This window comes from Lathamus discolor, chromosome 1, assembly GCF_037157495.1.
Source record: "Lathamus discolor isolate bLatDis1 chromosome 1, bLatDis1.hap1, whole genome shotgun sequence".
Lineage (NCBI taxonomy): Eukaryota > Metazoa > Chordata > Aves > Psittaciformes > Psittacidae > Lathamus > Lathamus discolor.
Window position 1 is genome coordinate 22,759,177 of NC_088884.1, and position 23,873 is coordinate 22,783,049.

The 23,873-nt window shown below is 42.6% G+C and overlaps 2 protein-coding genes across 4 annotated transcripts in view; both read right to left on the minus strand.

Annotated features, from left to right (window-relative positions):
- Positions 1 to 2,934: 2,934 nt before the first annotated feature.
- On the minus strand, positions 2,935 to 22,789 carry PANX2 (pannexin 2). Its single transcript, XM_065665214.1, has 4 exons — positions 22,457 to 22,789; positions 21,742 to 22,059; positions 5,866 to 7,317; positions 2,935 to 3,821 (listed from the first exon to the last, which is right to left on the minus strand). The coding sequence occupies exons 2-4, from the start codon at positions 21,965 to 21,967 to the stop codon at positions 3,469 to 3,471; spliced, it is 2,031 nt and encodes a 676-aa protein (XP_065521286.1). The 5' UTR covers positions 21,968 to 22,059; positions 22,457 to 22,789; the 3' UTR covers positions 2,935 to 3,468.
- MOV10L1 (Mov10 like RNA helicase 1) overlaps positions 11,199 to 23,873 on the minus strand; it is a 69,156-nt gene continuing 56,481 nt past the window's right edge. For all 3 annotated transcript variants that reach the window (XM_065665191.1, XM_065665193.1, XM_065665180.1), the window contains exons 27-28: positions 11,686 to 11,822; positions 11,199 to 11,254 (exon numbers count right to left, since the gene is read on the minus strand). In XM_065665191.1, coding sequence (XP_065521263.1) covers positions 11,217 to 11,254; positions 11,686 to 11,822 — 175 coding nt within the window. In that variant the 3' untranslated portion in view covers positions 11,199 to 11,216. The remainder of the gene's footprint in view (positions 11,255 to 11,685; positions 11,823 to 23,873) is intronic.

Here is a 23,873-nt window from a genome sequence, read left to right on the forward strand (position 1 = left end):
AAGCAGCTTTGGAGACTGTGAATCATCTAATCTGTCAAGCTGAAACCATTAGGCAGAGACAAGGCAGATGGAGATGCTAGTGCAATTCAGGCTAAAGAGACATTTAAAAATGAGGCTGTGTCTCATTCTGTCACATCTTTGATCATTCAGTTTAGCTAAATTCCTCTCAGTGGGCAGGCCACTAACATTTTGCTTTCAGTTCAGCAAGGTGGCATTTGCTATGTGCCTGCATCAGTTACCTACACCAGCCAAGACTAAGCTGCACTCACTCACTGCTTGCAATGTGAGTGAAATACCGTGTCTGGGCCACCATCCTGCCCTTAGCAAGTAGTTAACCTGTTAACATGCAGAACTGGGTGCCTGACATCTGCAGCCTTCACCTTGTGAAAGGGTGGTGCAAAGGTCCTGTAGCACAACAGGTAAAGGTGAGTGAAAGTGTGTGTTCTCTGAGTTTAACTTGCCCAGGGATGAGGAAAGCTTTCCTTTCTTTCTTTACATTGGTCCAGTTATGTCTACTGAATCTGACAAGGGCACCAGCAGATCCTAAATCAGTTAACTAGCAGTATCACACGACAGTGTACCCACACAGACTTGAGTCCTGCTCTTGAAAGAACAGGGATAATGTGTACCCTAGCGGGCAGCCCTTCCTAGGAAACAGCACCCATTAGTTCTGTACATATTCCTGCCCAAGAACCCAGCCCTGCATTTTCTGCATAATGAAAACCCCTCTAGTTATTGAATGCTGCTATTTTCCATGTATTACACAAAGTTTGGATCCTTAATTTTTAGACAGTGTGCTGTGCCTGGCATTGGTATATATTAGTATATAAGTATATGGGTATATCATTTTAGCTCAGAACTGTGTGGTTGACACACTGCTCAATGTGTGATACCAAGTGGACAGCAAACAGGGCACCCCAAGGATTTCCACTTGCTTTTGTAACATTGTCAGTTGAGCTGCTGCACTCAGGAAGAATTTCACCCTGCTGCCTTCTGGCAATTGAAAATTCAGGGGCATAAGGTAGTTACATCTCTTTAAATCTGGCCTCAGGGTCCTATTCTTTCACCCTGCTTTTATTAACAGGTTTCTGATTTTCTTAAGGTGATTTTCCATACTTCTTCTAATTATTTATTGTTTTTTTTTAACAAGTACTGAACTATTAATTTGCCCAAAAAATTAATTCTAACTACAGCATACATCTAAATGAATAGGATGCAGTGGGGCATTTGGCTCACCTCTGAAGTCGGTATGTGTCATTGCTGTCGGGTGACTCCTGATGGCTGGCAGTTTCCCATCAGGTGAGGCAGAGACCTTGCCTGCAGTCCCATCACCGGTGGTCCTCCACGCCCAGGCTGCTCACTGCAGAAAGCTTCCTCCTGTGCCCGGGGCAGAATGAGGCCCTGGCTACACAGGCGCAGAGCTGTTACTTAAAGCCACCCCAGTTTGTCAGTCACGCAGGCAGTGGCGTCTGGTGCCCTGCAGCTTGTGCTCAGGGGGGTTAGCAGAGGGGTGACCAACCTATGGCCCTGGAGCCACAAGCAGTGCAGGAGCTGTTCCGATCTTTGCTCACTGCATGCTGCCTCATGCAGACAGCTCTGCTGCGGGCTGTGGGGGGACATCGATGCTCACAGAGCGGGAAGGAGACAAGCCAGCAGGAGCTGTTCAGCCATCATTGCCCAGCCGCCGTGGACCAAGCTCCATGTCCTCCATCAGCTCCGTGCCATCCTGCACCAAGACCTCAGCAACCTGTCACAGCCGGGTCCTTCAGCTGTCCCCGGTGCCCCACCCCAGCTGCAGTACCTGTCCTCTGGCTTGCTGCCTTTGTGGTATTTGGCTATTCAGGCCAAAAAGAGTGGGAATAAGTGAAGTAATGCAGGGGGGAATGGTGGCTTTACCTATCCCACCTACTACTCATTGTAAAATCCCACTTGCACATAACTCTGCTAGGAAGTAGTACACATTAAACTATTCAGAATAACAGGTATTTATTTTCAGTGCTATTTTCATTAAATATTGGTATAATATATCCATGTCTGAGGTAATAAATTAAAAATAAATTCAAGGTTTCAGTCCCTTATTTGTGCTGCATATTTTTTCTACCATTATACATAGTTTTGAAGAAAACACACATAGTCCATAATTCTGAATGCAGCTAGGAATATTATTTTAACACAGTCACTTTTTGTTTCACTATAATTTTGCTGAGAACGATTATTGCATGATGCACTTTTAATAGATGTTTTAGTTATCCTAGAGTTTTCTATTAAATCACACATACCGTAGTTATAGGAAGATGGGCATGAAGATGTGCTTTGAGCCAAGGACGGCAAATATTGAATCAGAGTAATAGCACATACCGCAGGGTTATTGTCTGCCTGCACTAGAGCCCAGATCCAGCAAAGACATTTCAGTGTGTGCTTAGCTTTAGATGGATGAGTCGTTTCACTGCCATCCATGGCCTTAAGTGTTTGCTGAATCAAGGACTAGCCAAGTCTGCAGATCTGAATTCATACACTTCTTTAACTGTGTGTTATTTGAAAACAGTCTTGCTGGTTTCATATTTTGTAAGATATTTTGTAATGACCTTTCCTTACAAAATACAGCCTTTTGTCATGGTTTTTTTCGTATCAGTGAAGCACCCGTGAAAGTTTCTAACCTGGTTCATAAATAGACTATGAAAAAATAAACAGCTACAATGATTTGCTTCTAAGTATTTTGTTAAAATCAACACCTGGTCTGAAAAGTTATTAAAGTAATTCTTCCTATGGTAAAATATATTTAAAAAAATAAACTCTTCATTTCATCATCTTCCATCAAACATATAAGCTAGGTAAAGGGCAGGGCACACCTCAGGTATTTTCATTTATACATGCAAGAGATCGAGTGCATCAATCTGTTTGCACTTAAATGCTGGTGGTAGTAAGGCCCTTTCAGCTAGGTCTCCATCAAGCCCAACAGCAGTGAGCTAAAGAAAGAAACAAAAATTTTGCTTGCATATAACATTTCATAATCCTGAATCGAAAAGAAAATCCTGCTTAGGAAAAAACTCGTATTTAACTGCTGCCATTAAAACAGTATAACCTCACCTCCAAGTTTTAACTTTAGTCAGTGATTCTGAACACAAAGAATATAAACACTCACTAAAATTACTGTAGTATTCCATCAGACTCTTAATGTTCATAAATTGTGCTAAACCCCATTTAAATCAGGAAGCTATAGTTTAGAGCTAACGGTTATCTTGGTGTTAAAGGTCTATTTCCACCAGATTTTCTTTATCCTATTTTGCAAATGACTGACAGTGCTCATGATGTGAACCTGAAAAACCTTCTGGTGTTATTACCAAAAGCTACAGTCTGTGTGAAAACTCTCCATGCTCATGCAGTGAATTGCATCGTTGGGGGACCATGGTCCGCACTGCAGTGGTCTTGGCCCTGGCACTGAGGGCAGAGCTGTGCAGCCAGTGGTCCTCAGTACTCCACCGAGCTCACAATTGCCATTGGTTCATCAAATGTTGCCAACCTTATCTGCTTTGGGGTAGGGATGGAGAGAATTTCCCCAGTGTCAGTTGGTGAGTGAATACCATTGTCTATGATGTTTGAAACTTCCTCCTCGTGATCCTCGTACAGCGTGTTGATGTGCAGCAAAGGGTGGGCTGGGTTGCAGTTCAGTGCAGGAGTTGGCTCTGCCTTGACTTGGTTCAAAGTCATACTCGATGTAGCAGCGGTGGTGGCTATATGGTTGTGGACAAAAGCCCCAGCAGCAGGCACAGTTCTGCATGTTTCAGATGAGTATAGGATCTCTTTTGCAGGATGAGGGGTGTCTACAAGAAAACAAAACAGGCAGTTAAAAGACAGGTTATCTCATCTCTTTCACCCTTCCAGTCCATTAGAGAGGAGTGTTCTGAACCAGTGAAAGTCTTTGGCAGTTTTGCCACTGATTTCAGTGGGAGCAGGAGTGGACCCAAAAATTAGTCTTTCTGGGACCCTTCAAGAAATCCAACAAGACTGAGTCAAAACAATGGGGTTGGAAGCTCTGGGAAGTAGGACAAACAACAAATGGGTTTTGTAAATCTCGCTCTTTTTTACGCATGCTCATGCTTCCTTATGTGAATGGTATTTTCATAAAATGAACAAAAAGCAACTGAAAAGTATCTTTTATTCTCCTCTACAGTCTGGCAGGTGTTTCAGATTATAAATGCTATGATTTGATAAATTTTATGACTGTTGAAATCCACAAGATAGAATACAAAACCACTGATCTTTTCAATGGGAAAAACTAGTGGTTACACATTGTAAGCCACTTGTCTTTAGAAAGAACCTTGTAATTTGGCATTAACTGATGCCTCTTTCCAGAAATTACGAGTCTGCCTTACCTGATGGACTGCAATGTGGGTCTAACCCAAAAGCAAAGCTGAAAACTCTTAATGGGAATGGGGAGTAACAGAGCCCCAAAACTACAGTAATTATATTTTGCCCTTAAAATATTCAAGCACTAATTTAGATGAAAGTAATTGAGTCCAGAAAACCCCAGTAGTTTTGAGGAGTTGTAATCAGAACAGGTGACTGGATAACGAATGCTGTAGAATAGCTCACATGCATATTGGGGAGTTGGAGGGCTCTAAGGAGCATAGGGATTTGGAAGTGACAGAAACTTTTATACCTCAAATCACTTCTTTGCTGGGCAGTGGGGTGACGGTAGCTGTCAGTCTGTCGGAGCCCAGAGGGAGGTCTTAGCTTGTAATGAGATGAGAGCCATTGCTTTAAGTACATACAAATCCTTCTGTAACTTCAACTGCATAATGCTTCTTTCTTATGTCAGTAGCTTGCAAAAATAAACAAGATTATCTATCTATCCATCTAATCATCTATCCATCTAATCATCTATCTATCTATCTATCTATCTATCTATCTATCTATCTATCTATCTATCTATCTATCTCTATCTACCTACCTACCTACCTACCTACCTGTCTTATCAGTTTATCTACTGGTCTATCACTTTTCTTACTGCTCACATGGCTTTCCTCATCACTCAAGTGTCTAACATTACTGGTATATTTGAAATGCTCCTTTATGGTAAGAAAGGGACAGGATTTTCAAGACACACCGAGAAAACTGAGGCATACAAATAGCATCTCCTGTGAGACCCTATGGGAAGGGAATGGTAGAATTCCTGAATCCCTGACCAGCATCCACACTTCAGACCATTCACCCTCTGGTCCACACGAGACAAAGGTGACTTAAATTTAAAATTTAAACATCAAACATAATTTTAAACATAAATTTAAACATAATTTTAAACATAAATTTAAACATAAACATCAAAGAACAGTAACAATGAGCTGAGTTGTGATTTCCCAGGTGACAAACATATGCCAACCCCTAGGAATTGGTAGTTAAAGAGATTTTTTTTCTCCAGGCAGCTTTAACTGCCATTAGCACAGTTTCTCACACACTCCTAAGTGGCTATTACTGGTCAGAGTACTGGTCATCTACCATGGCAGTTTCCACACAACTTGAAAATAAGGCATGTTTGAAACATGCCGCGTGCTGGTGGAGCAGGAAGGGCATCATGGAGGCCAAACTCTCCTCCTTTCCTTGGCAAAGCATGACCACATTGTGAGAATCTGCTTACATTTGAAAAATTACCTGCTGTTTACAGCTCTACCCCTAATAATCCTTATCCTCCATACAGCTGTTAAAGAGAGAAAACCTCCAGTTCTAAGGCCTGCAAGCCCTAATATTATTAGCTATCCAAAAATCTAGCAAGATAGGTCAAACAGTTCAGATAAGCTTTGAGTTCCTGAAGATCACTATGCAAACTATGGTCTATGGAGGTGGTACGGGCATTACAGCATACTGTACCTTTGAGAGAGGAGGTAACGTGTACTACGACGTTTTCTTCCTGGTTTAAAAATCCACTCTCTTGGCTTTTGGATGTAGGCATTGAGGGGATGGCTTGAATCTCTGGCTTGGGTTTTTTGCTACTGAGTATATATGGATGAACATCCAAGGAAAAGTGCCGTGTGTGTTTTTTTTCACTGCTTGTGCTTGGCATGGCATTAGGCTCAGTTTTATGAGTGGATGATTGCTGTGAGGTTTTTGCAGCAGACTCTAACAAAGGAGCTATAAGGCTGTCTGTTGCTGTTTTTCTCCGCACAGGCTTCGGCTTCTCAGGTTTATGGTTTTCAATTTTCATAATGGCTAACTGTTCCTTGAATGGCTGAGGAAGAGGATTGGTAGTCGGGATCCATTTCATCTTCTTCCTTGGCCTCTTAATGATGAGCTGCTCATTAGCATCAATGTCTGCTGGATCAATGCTTGGGTCTATTGTTTGGATCCCTGAATCACGCATGGTTGGGGTGGCATCATGATTGGACTGGGCCAACGCTGCAAGCAGCTGGCGTACCACATTGTCATACATCAGATCACTTTCATTTGTAATAAAATCCAGACGGTTCAATGATTTTATGTGGTCCCGATTTTCATTGCAAAACATGGCCAAAATATTGATATCACAAAACTGGGACTTCTGCCACTGTTTCTTGGTCTTTATTCCAACTTTGTTCAGCTTATCAAATATGAAGTTAGACTTGCGAAATATGAAGAGGTGAATTAAGTTGATAAGGATTATCAAGTTCATGAAGCAGAGGAGAACGATATCTACACCAGCAATAATTCGCTGGAGCTGGACAGATGGCAGTTTGCAGTTCACTCTGATGTGCAATTTGGAGCTGCTCGTTTTATCTGGAGGCTCTCCTAGTGCACATGTAAATTCATTTTGCTTCTGTGTAGCATAGTAGGTGGATAAATATGTGATTGGTATGATACTTAAGAAGATGATGAACAAATGTCTCGCAAGATAAAGCTTAGCCAAGAAGTTGCTTCGTCCTCTTCTTTCCAGGTATTTCTCAAACAAGTTCTGTTCAGGGCTTTTTTCCTTCTCTGCGTTCTCAATGATTTCCCTCTTCTCTCTCTCGGTGATCCCTGGGCCTTTGGACTGAATCTGTTTCTCTATTTTTGGTGCCCGCCCTTCAGCTGCACGGTGGTAGCAGTTATCAATCTCCTGAAGCAAAAAATTAAGCTCTGAAGTCAGTCGGGTAGAGGCCAGAAATTCCCAGCCCAGAGCTGGAATGTACATTATCCCAGCAAAAGCCAGCAGTGCATAAGGTAGGAACTTATGCTCAAACAAGGAGGGCCAGTGGCTGGCATCAACTCCTGGCAAGGCATCTTTTAATTCTGTCCAACAATATCCTCTGGCATACAAGGCTTGATCGCGGGTGAAGTTGTGTGGTGTATAACAGTATATTGGCTCCTCTGTATAACAGAGAGAAAAGTCACTGCTGTGCATTTAACCTACAAAAGGAGCTCTGGAAAAATAAACATTTTGAATTACATCAATTTTATTTTACTGCATCTTTACATGACTGATAAGTCCTCCATGCCTATTAGATAGCTCAGCCTGCACGTCTTCACAAACCCCCAGGCAAAACTATTTACCTGGTAATTTTAGGATGAACCTGAGCTATTAATGTCAGCAAGAAATACATATTCTGGTTTAATTACGTCTCTGAGAACAATATCCTAAGCAACTGTGACCCAAACTTTGTGAAGCTGAAGAACCGATATCCACTACAGAGTAGCTGAGGATATTATGTGAAAATGCTGAAAGGCTCATTCAGGTGAAATTTAAGGTTTGTCCCAGCTAAATATTCTTCTAAACAGAAAAAAAGTTAGATGTAGCTGAAAGCAATGTTTTTAATCCTCACTAACAAAGTCTACTCATTGCATATGGTAGAGAAAAATGAAACTTAAAGACACCTAAGTATTTAGTCAACTGTATCCTTCCCAGCTACCACTCTTGAATTCATGTGACTGACCAGGACAGAATCTGAAATGTTAACTGTATTTATAACTATGAAAATTTGTTTCTGCACTTGAAACTGTAATGTTGTTTTTTACAGAGTGTGCAATTAAATGGTGGAACTTGCTATCATACAGTATTATGGAAGAAAAAAATACTGTGGATCAAGAAAGCAACCAGACAAATAGAATAGAAAGCACAGCAAGGATTATTAAATACGCAGATAGTGATGCAATATTTCTCTCAGGACATGTTTAAGCCTAGAGCTGCTAGAGGGTGGAAGGGTTTATCAAAGGAAGTAACACCATATGCATGTCTATTTTAACACTCCTTCCTAATCATTTGCTTTTTGCCAGCATCAGAAACAGGATATTGGTCTAAAAGGGCTTTTGTCTTGATCCAGTAGATAAATTATGTTCTAATACAATTACATTTTTCTAGCAATATAAGAAATTAAGATAGAAAAACTTGTGAAAGCTAGAACAGTATTAATTGCCCAAAGAACAACGACCATTATCAAATCACCCTCTTCAAAGAGAAAGACAGTATTTCCATGTTTTGGCATGTAGAACAAAGGGATTATATTTTACAGTGTTCTGGTATACCTTAAAAAAACTTCCTAAAATGAGACCCATAGGAAGAAGGCATGTTCTCTTGAACTGAGAACTGGTCAAGAATGCTAAGTTTGCTCCAATTCTACAGTTCAGATCAAGATCAAGAACAGCTCAAAATAGATCAAGAACAGAGTTGTGGTACTGTTTTCTTAGTAACACAAAGCATGAAGAGAAGTAATAAAATATTATGTTGTTTGATAACAATAAATAAAGTATTAAAAATTAACAGGCATGCACAACTGCCCAGTCCTTTTGGCTTAACAGAGGACTCTTGATCAACTACTCTAATGCAAGGAAATCAAAAGCATTTACTAGTTTGGTAAAATGTTGAAGTGTAAACCTCTTCTGTGACCTGCAGAGATCTACATGCTGAGGACTGCACTTTTTTCTTTTTATTGAAAGTGATTCAGTGAGGATTCTTTTCTAAAAATACAACCAATTTAAGCAGAGTTGATAGAACAGATGATACTACCCAAGACAGCATGTGCCGTGAGTCAGCCCTGCAATTTCTTTAAAATCACTTTTCATGACTGTTTTGAAATGATCTAACTCCAATCTCAGAAGAGAGCTTACAGCACTCTAGTGTTAAAGTTTCCCATTTAGGTTATTTCTGTGCGTTTCCAGCCATGTGTTACAAGATAAATGCTCACTGACTCTTGGGTTTGCTAATTACATGCCCTCTGGAGAGCTGAGGCTTGGAGTTGGAACCCCTGTGAACTTTACCACTGCAAAAGTGAATTGCAGATCTGGAAATGGAGTAACCAATGGAAAAACACGGTAACTGCTGCTCTAGGCCACTCCCTGAAGTTATCCCCAATGCAGACTCATGGAAACACTGGAAGGAACCTCAGAAGTTACTGATTCACACATCCTGCTCAAAGCAGGCCCAAGACTATGTTCAGACCAGCTTATTAGGGCTTTGTCAGTCTGAAAACCTCCAAATATGGGGACTACACAAGCTGTGCAACATGCTCCAATGCTTGATTGTCCTCAAGGTGAATTTTTCTTTAGGTCGTGTCTAGCAAGAATGGCTGATTCATACAAGAGTGATTTTTTACACTATTGAGAAACAGCCATCTCCAAAACCAAATACAATGGCCAGTTGCACTAGGAATACATCAGGTAAAGTATGGCTAGAAGGCTATCATAGAAACACAAGTGGCTAGAGCTCAGGCTTCAGTATTGCATCTCAGTCAAAGAAAGAGTTATCATCAGCACAGTTCACCAGGGAGGTGTGTGTGTTTTGCCTATCTATCTATATATAAAAGCCTCGAAAAAGAGAGCTGGTGTTCAGTACACAGAAATGAGACTGTTAAGCATACATGGTGAAGCTGTAGATATGTATCGCTCCATTATCTTTGCAAAGTAAAGTTTAAACAAGTCTTCCTGGGAAAGTGAGTGAATTGCATCTAACAGAAACATTCACTTGCCCCTTCAAAAATAAAGGTTAAAATGCCAATCTCTTAGTATTTAACACTGCAAAAATTAGACTTGCTCTTAAAAGGACTTAAGTGACTTCATGCATTGGACAGTTTCTTTGAAGGCAATAGGATTACTCACACTGCATAAAATTTGGCATATGCATCTCCCTTTGAAGAACTGATGCTGTAGGGGGAGCAATTGCAAGCTTGTCAAATTTTATAATGAGCAAAATTATTTAAATAAATACGAACAACACTTTTACAATGCTGCTGGTAGACATTAACAAGTAAGAAAGGAAAATATTAGTAATAAACAGTATATATCCCTATATAAAAGGGCAAATGACTTTTCACACCTACCGTATTCCCAGTGAAATAAAGTATATTCACCCAAAGCAAAATATAAACCATGATAATAAACTATGTCTCCTGTGACACCCAGCTTTTAGAATTTACTCTGGAAAAAGAAATCACACCTTATTAATCTTCCAACCGAATTGCATGATTTCAGCATTCTAGTGCAGTAATTCAGTAATGCAGAAGGAACAGACCAATTTTCTAACAGCTGACAGAAAAAAAAAAAAAGAAAAAAGGAATCCATTTCTCAGAAAATGTAATTATGAAAAAAAAGAATTGTTGTGCTTGCTACACCAGACAAAGGTAAGTATGCCTCTTGTGCAAAAAAATCTGCAAGGATCCAGAAGTAAGCATTCAGCCTGACCACCATGACCTGCATTGGGTACAGGCAGGAGAAGCGGTGCTTAGATGCTGCTGAGCAGGCTGGTTCTCACAGCTCCTGGGCAAGTGCCTAAACCCTGATGCTGGAGACCTGAATGATGTATCAGGTAAGTACACTGATAAGTATACTCACTGAGTTAAACATACTACATTGGCCTTCTGCCCTCTTGAAGAGGGCTGCTAAATCATCTTCATGCTGGTGCCCAACCTGCCTCGGAAGAAAAGCTGGAATTCCAGCCAAGTTCTCTGAAGCACTCCCTGTACAGTCTCTCCGCTTGAATCTAAGAAGAAATTCAGTGTTTAGGGAGAATCTCTGAATCTCCCTGCCCATCAGATGCCAGAACACAAGTTTCTATCAGCTAAGATAAATGACAAACACCCTGAATTCAGCAATAAACACCAGTACTGGACAAGGGTAGTCCTTATAATACTGTTCTCCTTACATTGTGTCACATACGTGTAAGCAATCAGACATGCCCCATTCATCATGGCTACTAAAAGGATTGCACAAGAAAGCAAGTATCAAACTGTTTATTTTCAGAATCAGAAATAATTTATTTAGTTGTTTTTCAGCAATTTTTAAAGGAAAAGAATAAATGTCCTGGATCCTCTTCTCTCTGGAAAAAAAAAAAAAGAACAAAAACCATCTATGTTACTGAAGTTGAAAATGTAGTCTAAGGAATTATAGTATTACCTGAACAGTATAAAGGTTTTCCATCTCAGACACAGCCTACAGGAATACGTAACTCTCTGCTTTGAGTGTGATTTTAACAAATGCTGGCTAATACCCAAACTAATTCACAGCTAAAGGAAAACCTCCCTTAATTTAACTGGTTTACTTCAACTACTTCATTTAAAGGGTATTTAAAGGTTAGAAATTAGTACAGCATGAGGATGGACTCCTGAAATTACTTTTGTGTATCAACTGTAGTCATACAATCCTATTTAACTCACCAAGTTTACTCATCTGAATAAGAAAACATTCATCAAACTAAGCCTTAACTTAGCAAGCTAACTATTTGGCAAAACAAAAAGACAATACTTTTACCTTCTTTCTTAGGGAATATTCTTTCCAAATCTGAATATAGGTTCCACGCCTGTGAAGTCTTTCTAAGGTACAAATTTCTCCATGGATCAACAAGGTAAGGTACAGCCTTTTTTGCCCACTCTCTCAAACCACTTGTCCTGTTTAAGAAAAATATCTTGAAAAGAAAGTCCCTGAAGAAATGAGTCAGGAAACCACTGTTGCTAGGAAGTTTTACTGGCCTGTCCTCTACAAGGATTAGTCACAATGGGCGAGATGTAGATAAGCAGTTTTAAAGACTGACAGGTAACGGTTTACTCACAGGCGTAACTGCAGTGTACGGGGAGCAGCAGGTGCCCCTGTATTTACAATCTGGGACATTTTCCTTGCAGGTCTACTGCCTGAACTATACATTTTGGATCTGCAGAATCAAGAAATTAATAACACACTTTCTTAGTGTATATCTATATTTACAGAACCATATTCCCTGTATTCCAGTACCTGAAGGGGGCCTATTGGGATGCTGGGGAGGGACTCTTCGTCAGGGACTGTAGTGACAGGACAAGGGGTAACGGGTTCAAACTTAAACAGGGGAAGTTTAGATTGGATATAAGGAGGAAATTCTTTCCTGTTAGGGTGGGGAGGCACTAGAATGGGTTGCCCAGGGAGGTTGTGAGTGCTCCATCCCTGGCAGTGTTCAAGGCCAGGTTGGATGAAGCCTTGTGTGGGATGGTTTAGTGTGAGGTGTCCCTGTCCATGGCAGGGGGGTTGGAACTGGATGATCTTGAGGTTGTTTCCGACCCTAACTACTCTATGATTCTATTCTATGATTCTAATAAACATTTGCTCTTCTAAAACTGGCTGGTATGTTGAAGTTCACTTACCAGCAATTTGAGGCTTAAAGACTTGTAACACCTGCCCAGGCTATTCAGGAGAGAAAGATACCTACTCCTACACTGCTGATATGTTGAAGCCTGTTGGAGAAGTTATTCCAGAAATGGCAACTGTTATGCAGAAGGCGCAGAAATACCTAAATGAAACCCCTTAGGGTGCTTCTCCTATAGAGGAATGGTTCCTCAACAATTAGTTACCATCCACCACACGATGATGGCTGTGCAGTATGTTAGGAATGTCACTGGAAAAAGAGCTTATTTTATAGTGACTGTACTACTGAACATCATTAGAAGCATTTCTTCCCGTGCTCAAGAGAGCTCTGTGAGAACACAGAAAACACCTGAAAAGATATGGCAATGCTTGTATTTGTACATAGAGGTATGTTCCTGTATTGTAATGTTGCTTTGTATTATGTTAAGATTTGAGGGAAGGTTAGAGCTGAATTTAAAAGAATGTATTCATCAAAATACAATTAATGAAACTCATCCACACAGACAGTTCTACAAAAGAGATCTGAGTAATATTTACTTCTAAATTTATCACTTACATGAGGAGGTGAGTGGAATTTTAGTGAGGTACAGATCTTCTGCACAGGAGAAATAACGTGTGAAAGTAAGAGTTTTAATGTTTTCCAAAGATAAAAACAATATTTCAGGGCAATTCAAAAATTCCCCTCTAGAGATGGAACCCCAAAGCAACTGCACAAGAACCCAGACATGATGATAATGCAGATTACATAACACCTAAAGGAAACTGCAAGAACGTGTAGATGCCAAAGTGAAATGAATTGTGAAAATCCAATGAAACTGATGATACACAGACAAGGGTGGCTTCTTAAGTCAAGAGTCAGGCACAAAATACAAACACAGAAGCAATAGGAAACAGCAGGTTTGTCCTACTGCATCGTTGTTACTTAATGACTAGAAATGAAAAAGATGGCTTGTATTTTGGCATAAACACAGCAGCCAGAAGAAAAGAAGAAAACCACCAATAGCTAGCTCATTAGGTAACAATGTTATGTTAACAACATAGCATTGAGGAAGCAGAGATGGCCAGTCCATTGCCTTCCTGAACAGGTCATGGATCCCACAAAAGACAAGATACATCAACCTCAAAATGATAATTACTTCAGCATATAACTAAAATTCTCCAGAAATAGTCACTGAGCTCTAAGCTGCAAAAACCACACTATGCATCCCAGGACCTGGCTGTGTCACTGCTCTGGTAACTTCGAATCTGCACAACAGGCATGGTGCCAACAAAGGAAAGCAAACAAACCCCAAACCTTCCTATCACAATGAACTGCTGTATTCCCCAGTTCAAATGCAAGAGTATAATACATGCCTCGGACAAAATCCCCAATGACGTCAATATCTGCACTGACTTCAATGTTGGTTTTTTTTAGAATAAATCCTCTATTGTGAAAGAAAGGGAACCTCTACAAGAACCATGCCAGTCTACTGCAGAATTACTAGTCTTTTGTAATTCAATGTATATACCTACTGGAGGTGCGCACTGCAGTCATTTTTAATACTGGCACAACCCAAAGAACTCTGTGATGATGCAGATTCTTCTTGAAGAGTTTTACAGCTCTAAGAAACAATACAAGCTGAGATTTCTTCTAGATCATGGATGCATAATTTCTATGTAGTTTAGGGACAACAGAAAAAGCCTCAAATACTTCAGAGTAGCTTGAAAAACAGTCTCAACCCTACTTATATTTATTCACAAGGTTTCTTCTTGACAAAAATATTTTTGACCATCTGTTCAAATTGTTGAAGTTATCTGAAAGCATGTGGTTAGCTAAGTCTCATCCACATTTTGGACCTTTTCCCATCCATGACACTTGAAGATGAAGGGGTTAACAGTGCCTACAGGGTTATCAATGTTCCACATGAAAAAAAGATGATGCATATGTGTCAGTGAAGCTTGAGAAATGGATTTCATGCAGAAAAGCATCTGTAGCAGCTAGGGCCTGCAGTGGAATTGATTACATATGTGAAATGCACAAATTGATTACAAATGCTTATGCATTACCTCAAGAATACCTTTTTATTTAACATTCAGATGTGTAACTGCAGACCTTCAAATAACCAAAACTCAGAGTTTTGTGAGTTATGTGAGAACCAGCTCGCACATCTTGTGCACACCTCATGTTTGTGCGTGAACTGCCCTTCCCTTTTGGGAAAATCTTCGTCGGCAGTGCGAACAGCCAGCAGCTGAACTGAAGCCAGCCTTTGGTTGCCTGTACTATTTCATTCCTTTTACAAATATGTGATTTGAAAGCACTTAAACACAAGTGGTACTGAGACACCCCTTACATTCTTTTTTTGCTGCTGTTTATGCACTGGTGTCGTAATGCACATAAAACAACCTGTCCCTGTACTTTTAACACTAACAATAAGCACCTGGAAAAATACAATCTTCACTTTCTTACTGTATGTGGCTTTAAGTACAGTTGAAGAGAAAAACTAGAAAATTAGATCAAATGCCATCTATCAGATAAGTCACCTAAGTAAACATAAATATGTATCCTGCTCACAACTTGAAACAAAAATACAAATTATGAAAGTTGACCAGCAATACAAAATAAAACTCCATCTCGCAATATAGAAATCTTCAATATACACTATTTCAATCACACTGTTTGCTGAAATGCATAAAGACATTGAACTCAAGCATATACTGTATTACACAGTAAAGCACGACTTATGCAAATAATTAGAAATCAGAAAATAAAACACAAAAACTTGAACTGACCCTTCAGACATTTAACTTACTGTCTCCTTCCATTACTTCCTCATGAGAATTTTCTAGCAGAAGGGTGGTAGAGGCTGAGCTACGAAACTGCTAAGAGACATAGAAATACAGTATTTATGAGCAATTTTTTGGGGATTTTGTAGGCACTGTTTTATAAACCTAGCAAGAAAATTGATGCCAAAGCTTAGCTTTTGACTAAAATACAAAAATCAACTGGATGATTGTTTTGTTTTATTTCAATAAAGTATTGGTATTTAACAGCTTCTGAGAGAAAAGCAAACATGACTGCAATATGGAAAGAATAATTTGTTGTGAATAGAAAGCGTGAGGCACTAAACAAGAGGGATATGACTTAGCAATCCCTGTAATTGACCACATCAGTCCTAAAGCTTTTGAAAGTTTGGAAATCAAATTATTTCAATAAGTTGAAGATAACACAAAATAGAAACAGCAATGTATTTTCCTTTGGGGACCACCATTCTCTGGTCCCTTACACAAAGAACCTCAAACAGATATTGCTTCTGAATACAATACAACACTGAACTGGAATATTTAAACCATTTACTTCATAAAAACATTAAATAAGACAAACAAACTAAGCAGCACTTCATGAAAACCAAGTATCTCTTCATCTACTCTATTGTAGAACAGTGTCTCAGAAGTTCAGCACATGCCATGAGATGCTTCGCTACAAAAGGTTGCTACTCGCTGCCAGCAGCATCACTGCCAGTTGCAGAGGACAGAACATGGCACTTGCTGACCCAGCAGCATCCTACTTGTGGATGTGGTTTCTGTGTACTAGTTCCATTGTTAAAACAAGGAGAGCAGAGGAAAAAATTAAAACCACATGGAACATCAAACAGACCCACTTCAAACTGGTAATGAATATTGCAGTCTAATGCTCCCCATTCTGTACATTTTAATAAGGAAGTGAAAATGGAAAGGTGGTACATTAAAGGACTAATCCCTTTTTATCCAGATCCATACCACCCCAGACTGACTATGCCTTGACAGAAGATACTGAAACATCATAACTAAAAACAACTGCTGAACACCAGCATGGACTGTAGCTGGACTAGAACTACGTATCTTGGAGCCTTACCTACTAACACTTAATTAAAGTTTGGTGGTTTACCATTTTTTCACTAAATATTAGTCTAAGGCTAGTCTGCTTCAACAAGGAAACACTTCAAATACTTTCTTTAAAAATAAATAAGTAAAAAACCCACAACCAAACCTTTATCATACAAAAGGGAACAATCCATCAGGCTCCAATGAAGCTAAAACGGAAGTATAGAAATCACAATTTGCTTCCAATTTGCTTCTCCACCAGCCATTACCTTGTTTAGTCATCTATTCCTGCACTGGGACAGTGCTGTACTACCAGATCTAAACTCTACATTCAGACTGGCTGCATTTTACTTCCAGTTTGCACAGGAATAACTATGTGTTCAAGCTGCTAGGGAAAAGACGGGCTTATGGATCTTCAGGTATGGGAAATCAAATCTATAACGACTCAAATACAAGCATGGACCTTTGCAAAGCACTGCATATACATGTGCATGAGTGCAACAGAAAATATCAAGGAATATACTGGGTGTGATGTGGGTTGTCACTATTCTGACAGAAATTCAAATACACTGGTATGCATGTTTAAATAAATAATTAAAAAATTGCTGTATTTAAAGTAGCAATTTCCAAACAAAATCAACGCAAACTGAAGTAAGTTCCCTTGGGACTACCAACTGCACACATTCTTATTCCTAATGAGGACACTGCCACAAGAGAGGTTTCCTTTAGCCTCTGTTGCTTTCTGTAGGCATTTTCAGAAGTGCTGAGAGCCCTATGACTCCAGAAAACCAATTATACTCAAACACAGATCCACTCAGAGACACATGTCTCCAAAACTTTCCTTATTATCCTTAAGGTCAACATACACTGGCCCATAACTACAGGATGTCTGGGTTTTATATGAAGCCTGTCCATGGGGAGTTTTAGAAGGGGAAACAATATTCATTTTTCTTTTGTGAGTGCTCATGTAGGCTTTCTTTGGTGGTGTGGCTGCCTATTGCTCCTAAATGACTTTATGATGATCTTATGCCCAGTATAAATACAGCACATGGATTTATTTTAATTAACTTTCTAGGGGTGTTCTTTCTGGCATCACTGGTTTGCTTGAAAAACATTAGAGAATTGGGAGACTCAGTAATCATAATCTAAGAGGTTAGCTGAGTGACTTTCTTTTCTCTTATGAGAGAAAGCTTACGAAGTGCAAAGAAAGGCTGTATTTCTTTGCAGAAGGGCCAGGGCAAGAACTGCATCTCACTTTGGCCATAAGAGTGAAGTCCTGTTCCCACTGAAATCAATAATAAAACTCTTAAAGACTCCTTTGTAGCCTGAATTTAACTCTCAGGAACACACACTAGCCATGTGTGTGCCCTATGCCTTCCCTCTGCAGAGAGCTCAATTTCACTCAAAATGCACTGTCATCTCTTAGTGAAGTTTGGGAACGAAATTTTATTGTCCAGTAAATTTTGGTTATGTTGAAAATTAATTTATAGAGCAAAACCAAGCCAAGGATGACAACCTATTTTTCTGCATCAAGTCAGACTGTAAGGACACTAAGCATCCAGGGCTGCGTAACAAGGAGCGTGGCCAGCAGGCTGAGAGGCCCTCTTCTCTGCTCTTACGAGAACTCTAGTCTCACAAGAAGTACTGCATCAGCTGAAGTACGGCATCAGCTCTGGGTGTCCCAGTACAACTTTCTGCTCGGGGGAGTCCAGAGGAGGCTACAAAGATGACCACAGGGTGGGAGCACCTCTCTTGAAGACAGGCTGACAGAGGTGGAGCTGTTCAGCTCTGTGAGACCTTACAGAAGACTTTCAGTATTTAAAGAGGGCTTTTAAGAAAGACAGAGAGAGACTTTTCATCGGGGCCTATAGGGACAAGACAAGGGGCAACGCTTTTTAAACTGAAAGAGGATAGATTTAGATTAGATATTAGGAGGAAGTTCTTCCCTCTGAGGATGGTAAGGCTCTCGCACAGGTTGCCCAGAGCAGCTGTGGATGCTACATACCTGGCAGTGTTCAAGCCAGGTTGGGTGGGGCATGGAGCAACCTGATTCTAGTACAAGGTGTCCCTGCCCGTGGCAGGGGGCTGGAACTATATGAGCTTTAAGGTCCCTTCCAACCCAAGCCAATCTACGATACACATAATAGAAGAAAAGCATAATACCCAATTCAAAGCCTTTTGTAAGACATTAAGTGCTTTATCCAGCAAATCGGCATAGTACCTGCTAAACAATTAAGTCTTGCCTTGTATGCTACTAAACAGTAATTTGTCATTTAATTTTTCAAAACTAAAGCAAAGATCACTCCAGTAGAAGGACAAACAAATCACACGAATAGCAAATGCATTAACCCAAACAACTTTGCCTTTGGCACTAAATCAACATAATTAACTAAGTAACTTTATCTTCACCTGCAGGCAAACCACAGTATACAATATATTATGTCACACACATAATAATATTTAAGGTTTATTTATAAGATGTTAATTAACAATAAACAGGCTTTGTGTTGTGTTGTGGGGTTGAACTCTGCCTCCATACGTGCTTCACTGCAACCTACGGCTCCAGAAGGCTTAGTGCTACGTTTTAAGCTACACTAGATCAGAGAGGTAAGAGGCTCTTATCTCCTCCATGCACACATCAGGCAGATTCTTCCAATTCTCAGCAAAAGGCTTGTGAGAAACCACTGCTTTTTTTGATAAATACATTTTAATGTCTGGAGTGTGCACACCACTGTTCCATGACCTTTACCAACAGTGATTAAATAAGATGGTACAGACCCTAGAAAAGGGGGTGGTTCTCAGTTTAGTGACATAATGACAGCGTTTTGCACTGCATATCATTAACAGAATGAGGAATAATGGAAAGTTTCAGATAAGCACACAAAGGCCCAAAGCAAAGTTTGGGAAGCTACTATGATATTCACTACCAAGGGGCAGCAGGATCCTTACTCAATTTTGTCACAAAAGTTAGTACTTTCATACCTATTATTTAAATTGCACACAGGGACAGTACCCAAAGCAAGCAAATGATGTTATTTCTTTTTTTCAAGTGGCAGTTCATGGATGAAATATAACACAAACAGCAGAATCAGTAGTAAGCATGTGTCCACCTGGACTATTGCTATTACGAGGGTCAATGTCCATGGACAAGCTTGACTTCGTAAAGAAGTCTGAGCAAGTATTGTTTTGCTAACAGAGTAACATCTGATCCAGGACACATTAAATTAATGGAAGTTTTGCTCTTGAACACTGTGGAAACATAACTGAATCCACTAACCCTGAATTCTTCAACTCCACACCCTAAAAAAGAATCTATTTATTTTCATCAGACTCTTAACGGTGTTTCTATTACATTGTCCTGTAGTGTTATTTTTTTCTCATATTATTTTTCTAACTGCATCTGAACAAACTAACCATCTGTACAAACACATAACATCATATGAAAGAAAAGTGTTATCCTGTATTTTTCCAAAGACATATGGTGTTTTCTGTGTTGTCTTGTAAGCTTTGCCCTGGCAGGACGCAACAGGTTACTGCTCTATGCCTTACTGGATTCAATCTGCATCCATGGTCCCTAGGTAGACACAAATGATTCTGCTGTCATCCTAGAGAAGGGTGTTCCACAGCACAGAATAAATTCAATTGCAGAAATATGGGCAGATGCAAACAAATTCAGTAGACCCCCCTCTCTTCCATGTGCATGTGTGGACCTTGTATAAATCTGAATCTCTTAGACTTGAGGCATCCTCCGCAATCTACAGTTCCAGAAGACTTGTTCATATGGAGCAAGTTACTGCTACCTGCACAAGCAGTGAGTCATCAAAGGGCTTCTGCTAGGAAATGTGCACTATTTAAGGAACACACAGGAAGGGGCATTACCTTTTCTGCACCCAAGGTCATCTTTAAGCGTACTGAGGTTCAAACCTGTACATGTCACACAGAATGGAAGCACATATGTAAGTATGTGCTCTTGTGATCTTCTGTAGGATTGCTTTTGCATTAAGTTTACTTCTCTAGAAATCAAACCGAGGAAGGCATCCCAAACCTTTTGCATTCTACAGAGGAATTCCTCAGTGGTGACCTTGAATCCTGCCTTTCAGTCACTATGAAGATACAGCTTTTAGATGTTCAGCAAGTTTAGCATGCCCTGAAAATATAGTCTCTCTGAGATAGCTCCAGATGATCACCCAAAAAATGGTCATCTGGATGGCCATTAACTGTGGCTGAAGATCTTGAGCTATATAACTGTATAAAAACTATGTAACAGTATATAGCATGTATAAAAACTATGTAACAGTTTAAAAACTGAGGTAGACTGAAAAAGCTTCAACTATAATTAAGGAAAATCTCAAGATGCCATTTGTAAGCAGTTATTCTTCTAAGTGATTTAACTTTATCTCATAATGGAAACAAATATTAAGGACATTAAGTGTTGGAAGTCAATCCCAAAGCAGTGTGCAAAGCAAGAACCTGATTCTGGTATGTTTATACTGATTGAATACAGCCGGTTTTCACTAACCTTATAAGCTACAGAGTGCCAGTGTGTACGAAAGTGCAAATAATTTAATGTCGATCTTCCGTATGGAGCTTCAGGAGCCCTTAAAGGCAGTCATGCTGGCAGCTGCACTCATCAAGCTTAAATTTCACAACGTAAAACAGTGTTTACATACGCGCTAATGGCCCGAGAGGTGTCATAACAGTTCACTGGGTCAGTAATCTTCAAGGCTCATCAAAACTTGACCTTCCTAGACTGGAAGGACTCCACACCAATGGTGATGGGCAATCAAACCTGGCTGTATGCAAGATAATATGCGCTTAACAAGAACAGACATCAGTGATTTCCACTACCACAACATGGCAAAGCACCGTGTGCATGTGTCTCCACACACTGTACCACTCTCCATGAACTCATTGCCTCTCTCTCCCTAGGCGGCCAGTTCAACAGTCGCGATGTAGACACCTGAACTAACGTCAGGACAAGTACTTGAAGTCGGCAGGGGTCCGGCTCGGGACTGGTCCCGGACCCAACTCAAGCAGCGGAACACCGCACCCTCTGTGGTCCTGCCAGCAGCGGGCACCTCCCCGCGCGTTGCTGCATGCAGGCCGCCGAGCGGGGCAGCGGGGTCCCCTCCCCACGGGCGGGGAGAGGCGCCCACCCGCCCCCCAAGGCGAGGGGCGCCGGGCACGGCCGCAGCACGAGTGACCGTTGGGGCGCGGCTGCCGCCGCGACGCTGCTGCCCCTGCCTGCCAGGGCGAGCGGCGGCAGCCGCGCTCCGAGCCCCGGCGCTCCCGCTCTGCGGCCGTGGGGCGCGGCCCTGCCCGCCCCGCCTGCGGCCGCTGTCCCGCCGCCCTTACCGGCGAAGTTCTTGGTGAAGACGAGCGTGACGAGGAGGATGGGGATGAGGACGGTGCCGATGGTGACCACGCGGTCGAAGGGCAGCTCCAGCTTCAGCTGGATGAGCAAAGCCGCCAGCGCGCCCGCCTTGTCATCCTGCTGCCCGGGCAGGATGAGCTCCTTCAGCTTCTCGCCCGCCAGCAGCGCGGTGGCCATGTCGGGGTGGTTATCGATGATGTGTTGCATAAGCGGCAGCGGCGGGCGGCCTCACGCCGCCGGGCCTCCCCGGGGACGGGCGGCGCGCTGCGGAGGGCTGGTTGCGGGCGGCGCCCGCCGGCCTGCGGGGACAACACCGACAGCGGTGACAGCGGTAACGGCGGGGGCGCGGCTGGACCCTCTGCCGCAGCGGCACCGTGCCCGGACCGGCAGCCCCCCGGGCCAGCCCCGAAACCCCCTCGCCCAGGGAGAAGGGTGCAAACGGGCCGGCACAACGATGCAGCCGGGCACCCGCAGTGCCAGCAGCCGTGCAGGGCAAGGCAGCCTCCCTCTCCCCAGAGCCGCGCTGAGAAATGTCACGAGAGGCGGGCAACAAGAGCTGCACGGTGACAGCTCTGCCATTAAACGCTGCCTCCGCTCTGCAGTGCATGCAGCACAAAGGCGATGGAGCAGCCATGCAACAAGGCAGGCTGGAGCTGCCCCTCCTGAAGTGCTGCAGACAAGGAAGAGGGCATTTACCTGTCAACTTCGGCTCGCGCGGCTCCCAGGGGATGGTGAGCACACCCGATGGCTTGCAAATAAGAGCGGAAGCCGCCAGTAAACTTACACTGGACCTTCCTGCCGGAAAAAGGGTCCCTGCGCCTCCGCGACTAATAAGATCGCTCCGAATTCGGAGCGGGAGGCGAGTGATGTGCTTGGTATTGCCGCGGGCGGGTGGCGCTTTCATGGAAATGCCCGCCCGCACCGAGCGGCAGTAACGTGCAGAGCAATTCAAGAAGGGGCTTGCAGCAACCGTGGGGCGGAGGAGGAGCACCGGAATGAACCGCGGGAACGGAGAGTTCCTGTGAGGTGTTAAAGCGAGCGGCTGTACCCGCTGAGGGGGGGTAGCCGCAGCAGGCGGCAGCGGTACGGCGCACACACACACACACACACACACACACACACACAAGCCCACACGGTGCGGCCGCGGCGCCGGGCAGCCGCGGCCGCTTCCCCGCAGGAGGCGGCGCGCATGCGCCGGAGCGGCTCGGGAGTGCGCCGCGCGCGTTGGTGCCCGTTTGAGGGGGCCGAGGCAGGCGCGGGGGAAGGGGTCCGCGGGTACGGAGGACCGCGGCAGGAGCGGGCCCAGCTCCCCTCTGCCCCCTCTGCCCCTCTGTCCCCTCTTCCCCTTTATCCCCTCTTCCGCAGCACGCACGGGGAGCTCCGGCCCGGGCACGGCGGCGCCTCCCGCAGCGCAGCGGGTTGTGAGCGGACTGCAGACCCTCACCCCGGCGTGCTGTGCCCTGAAGGTCTGGAACCTGCAGGCACCTCAGGATGTAGGTGCCGCCGTGAGAAACCCTTGCAGGTGCTTGCTCATTAAAGCTCGTGTGGGGTTAACCACACCTGATAAAAAAGCCAAAGGAGTTTTATGCCAGAAACAGCTTTCAGCTTGCCTCAGCCTAATGGGGTTCAGGCCTGTATCTTCACAGAGGTGACCAGACCTTGCTGTCCATCTCTGGAGCAGGCTAGGAATGGAGCGCTGTTTAGGCAAAAGCCGGACCACACAGCACCAAAGGAGAGCAGTGCTGCATCATAGTTAGCAGTTACGGCATTCAGACAAAAGCTCTGGGTCGCAGTTCCTCCTCAAGTTCTTTATGGATTTTATATTTAGCAGTACTTAGATGAAAACCAGAGATAATGCTTAAACAATGTTGCTGACGTTTCTCTCGAAGATTTGCAGTTGTCATCTGCAACGCTGCATGAGTAAGGCAGAGATTTTCATTTTTTCCTTGAAGTGTCTCCAGTCGCTGTGAACAATGTGGTGGTGCTACTTGTTAATCAGGCTTAAATGTTGGGTGCAAACTTTAAATAATACCTCTTGGCAGGGGTCCTTCCATCCAGGCAGGGGTGTAATGGGCAAGGCAAGAGGGACGTCCTGATGGCGACAGCCCTTACG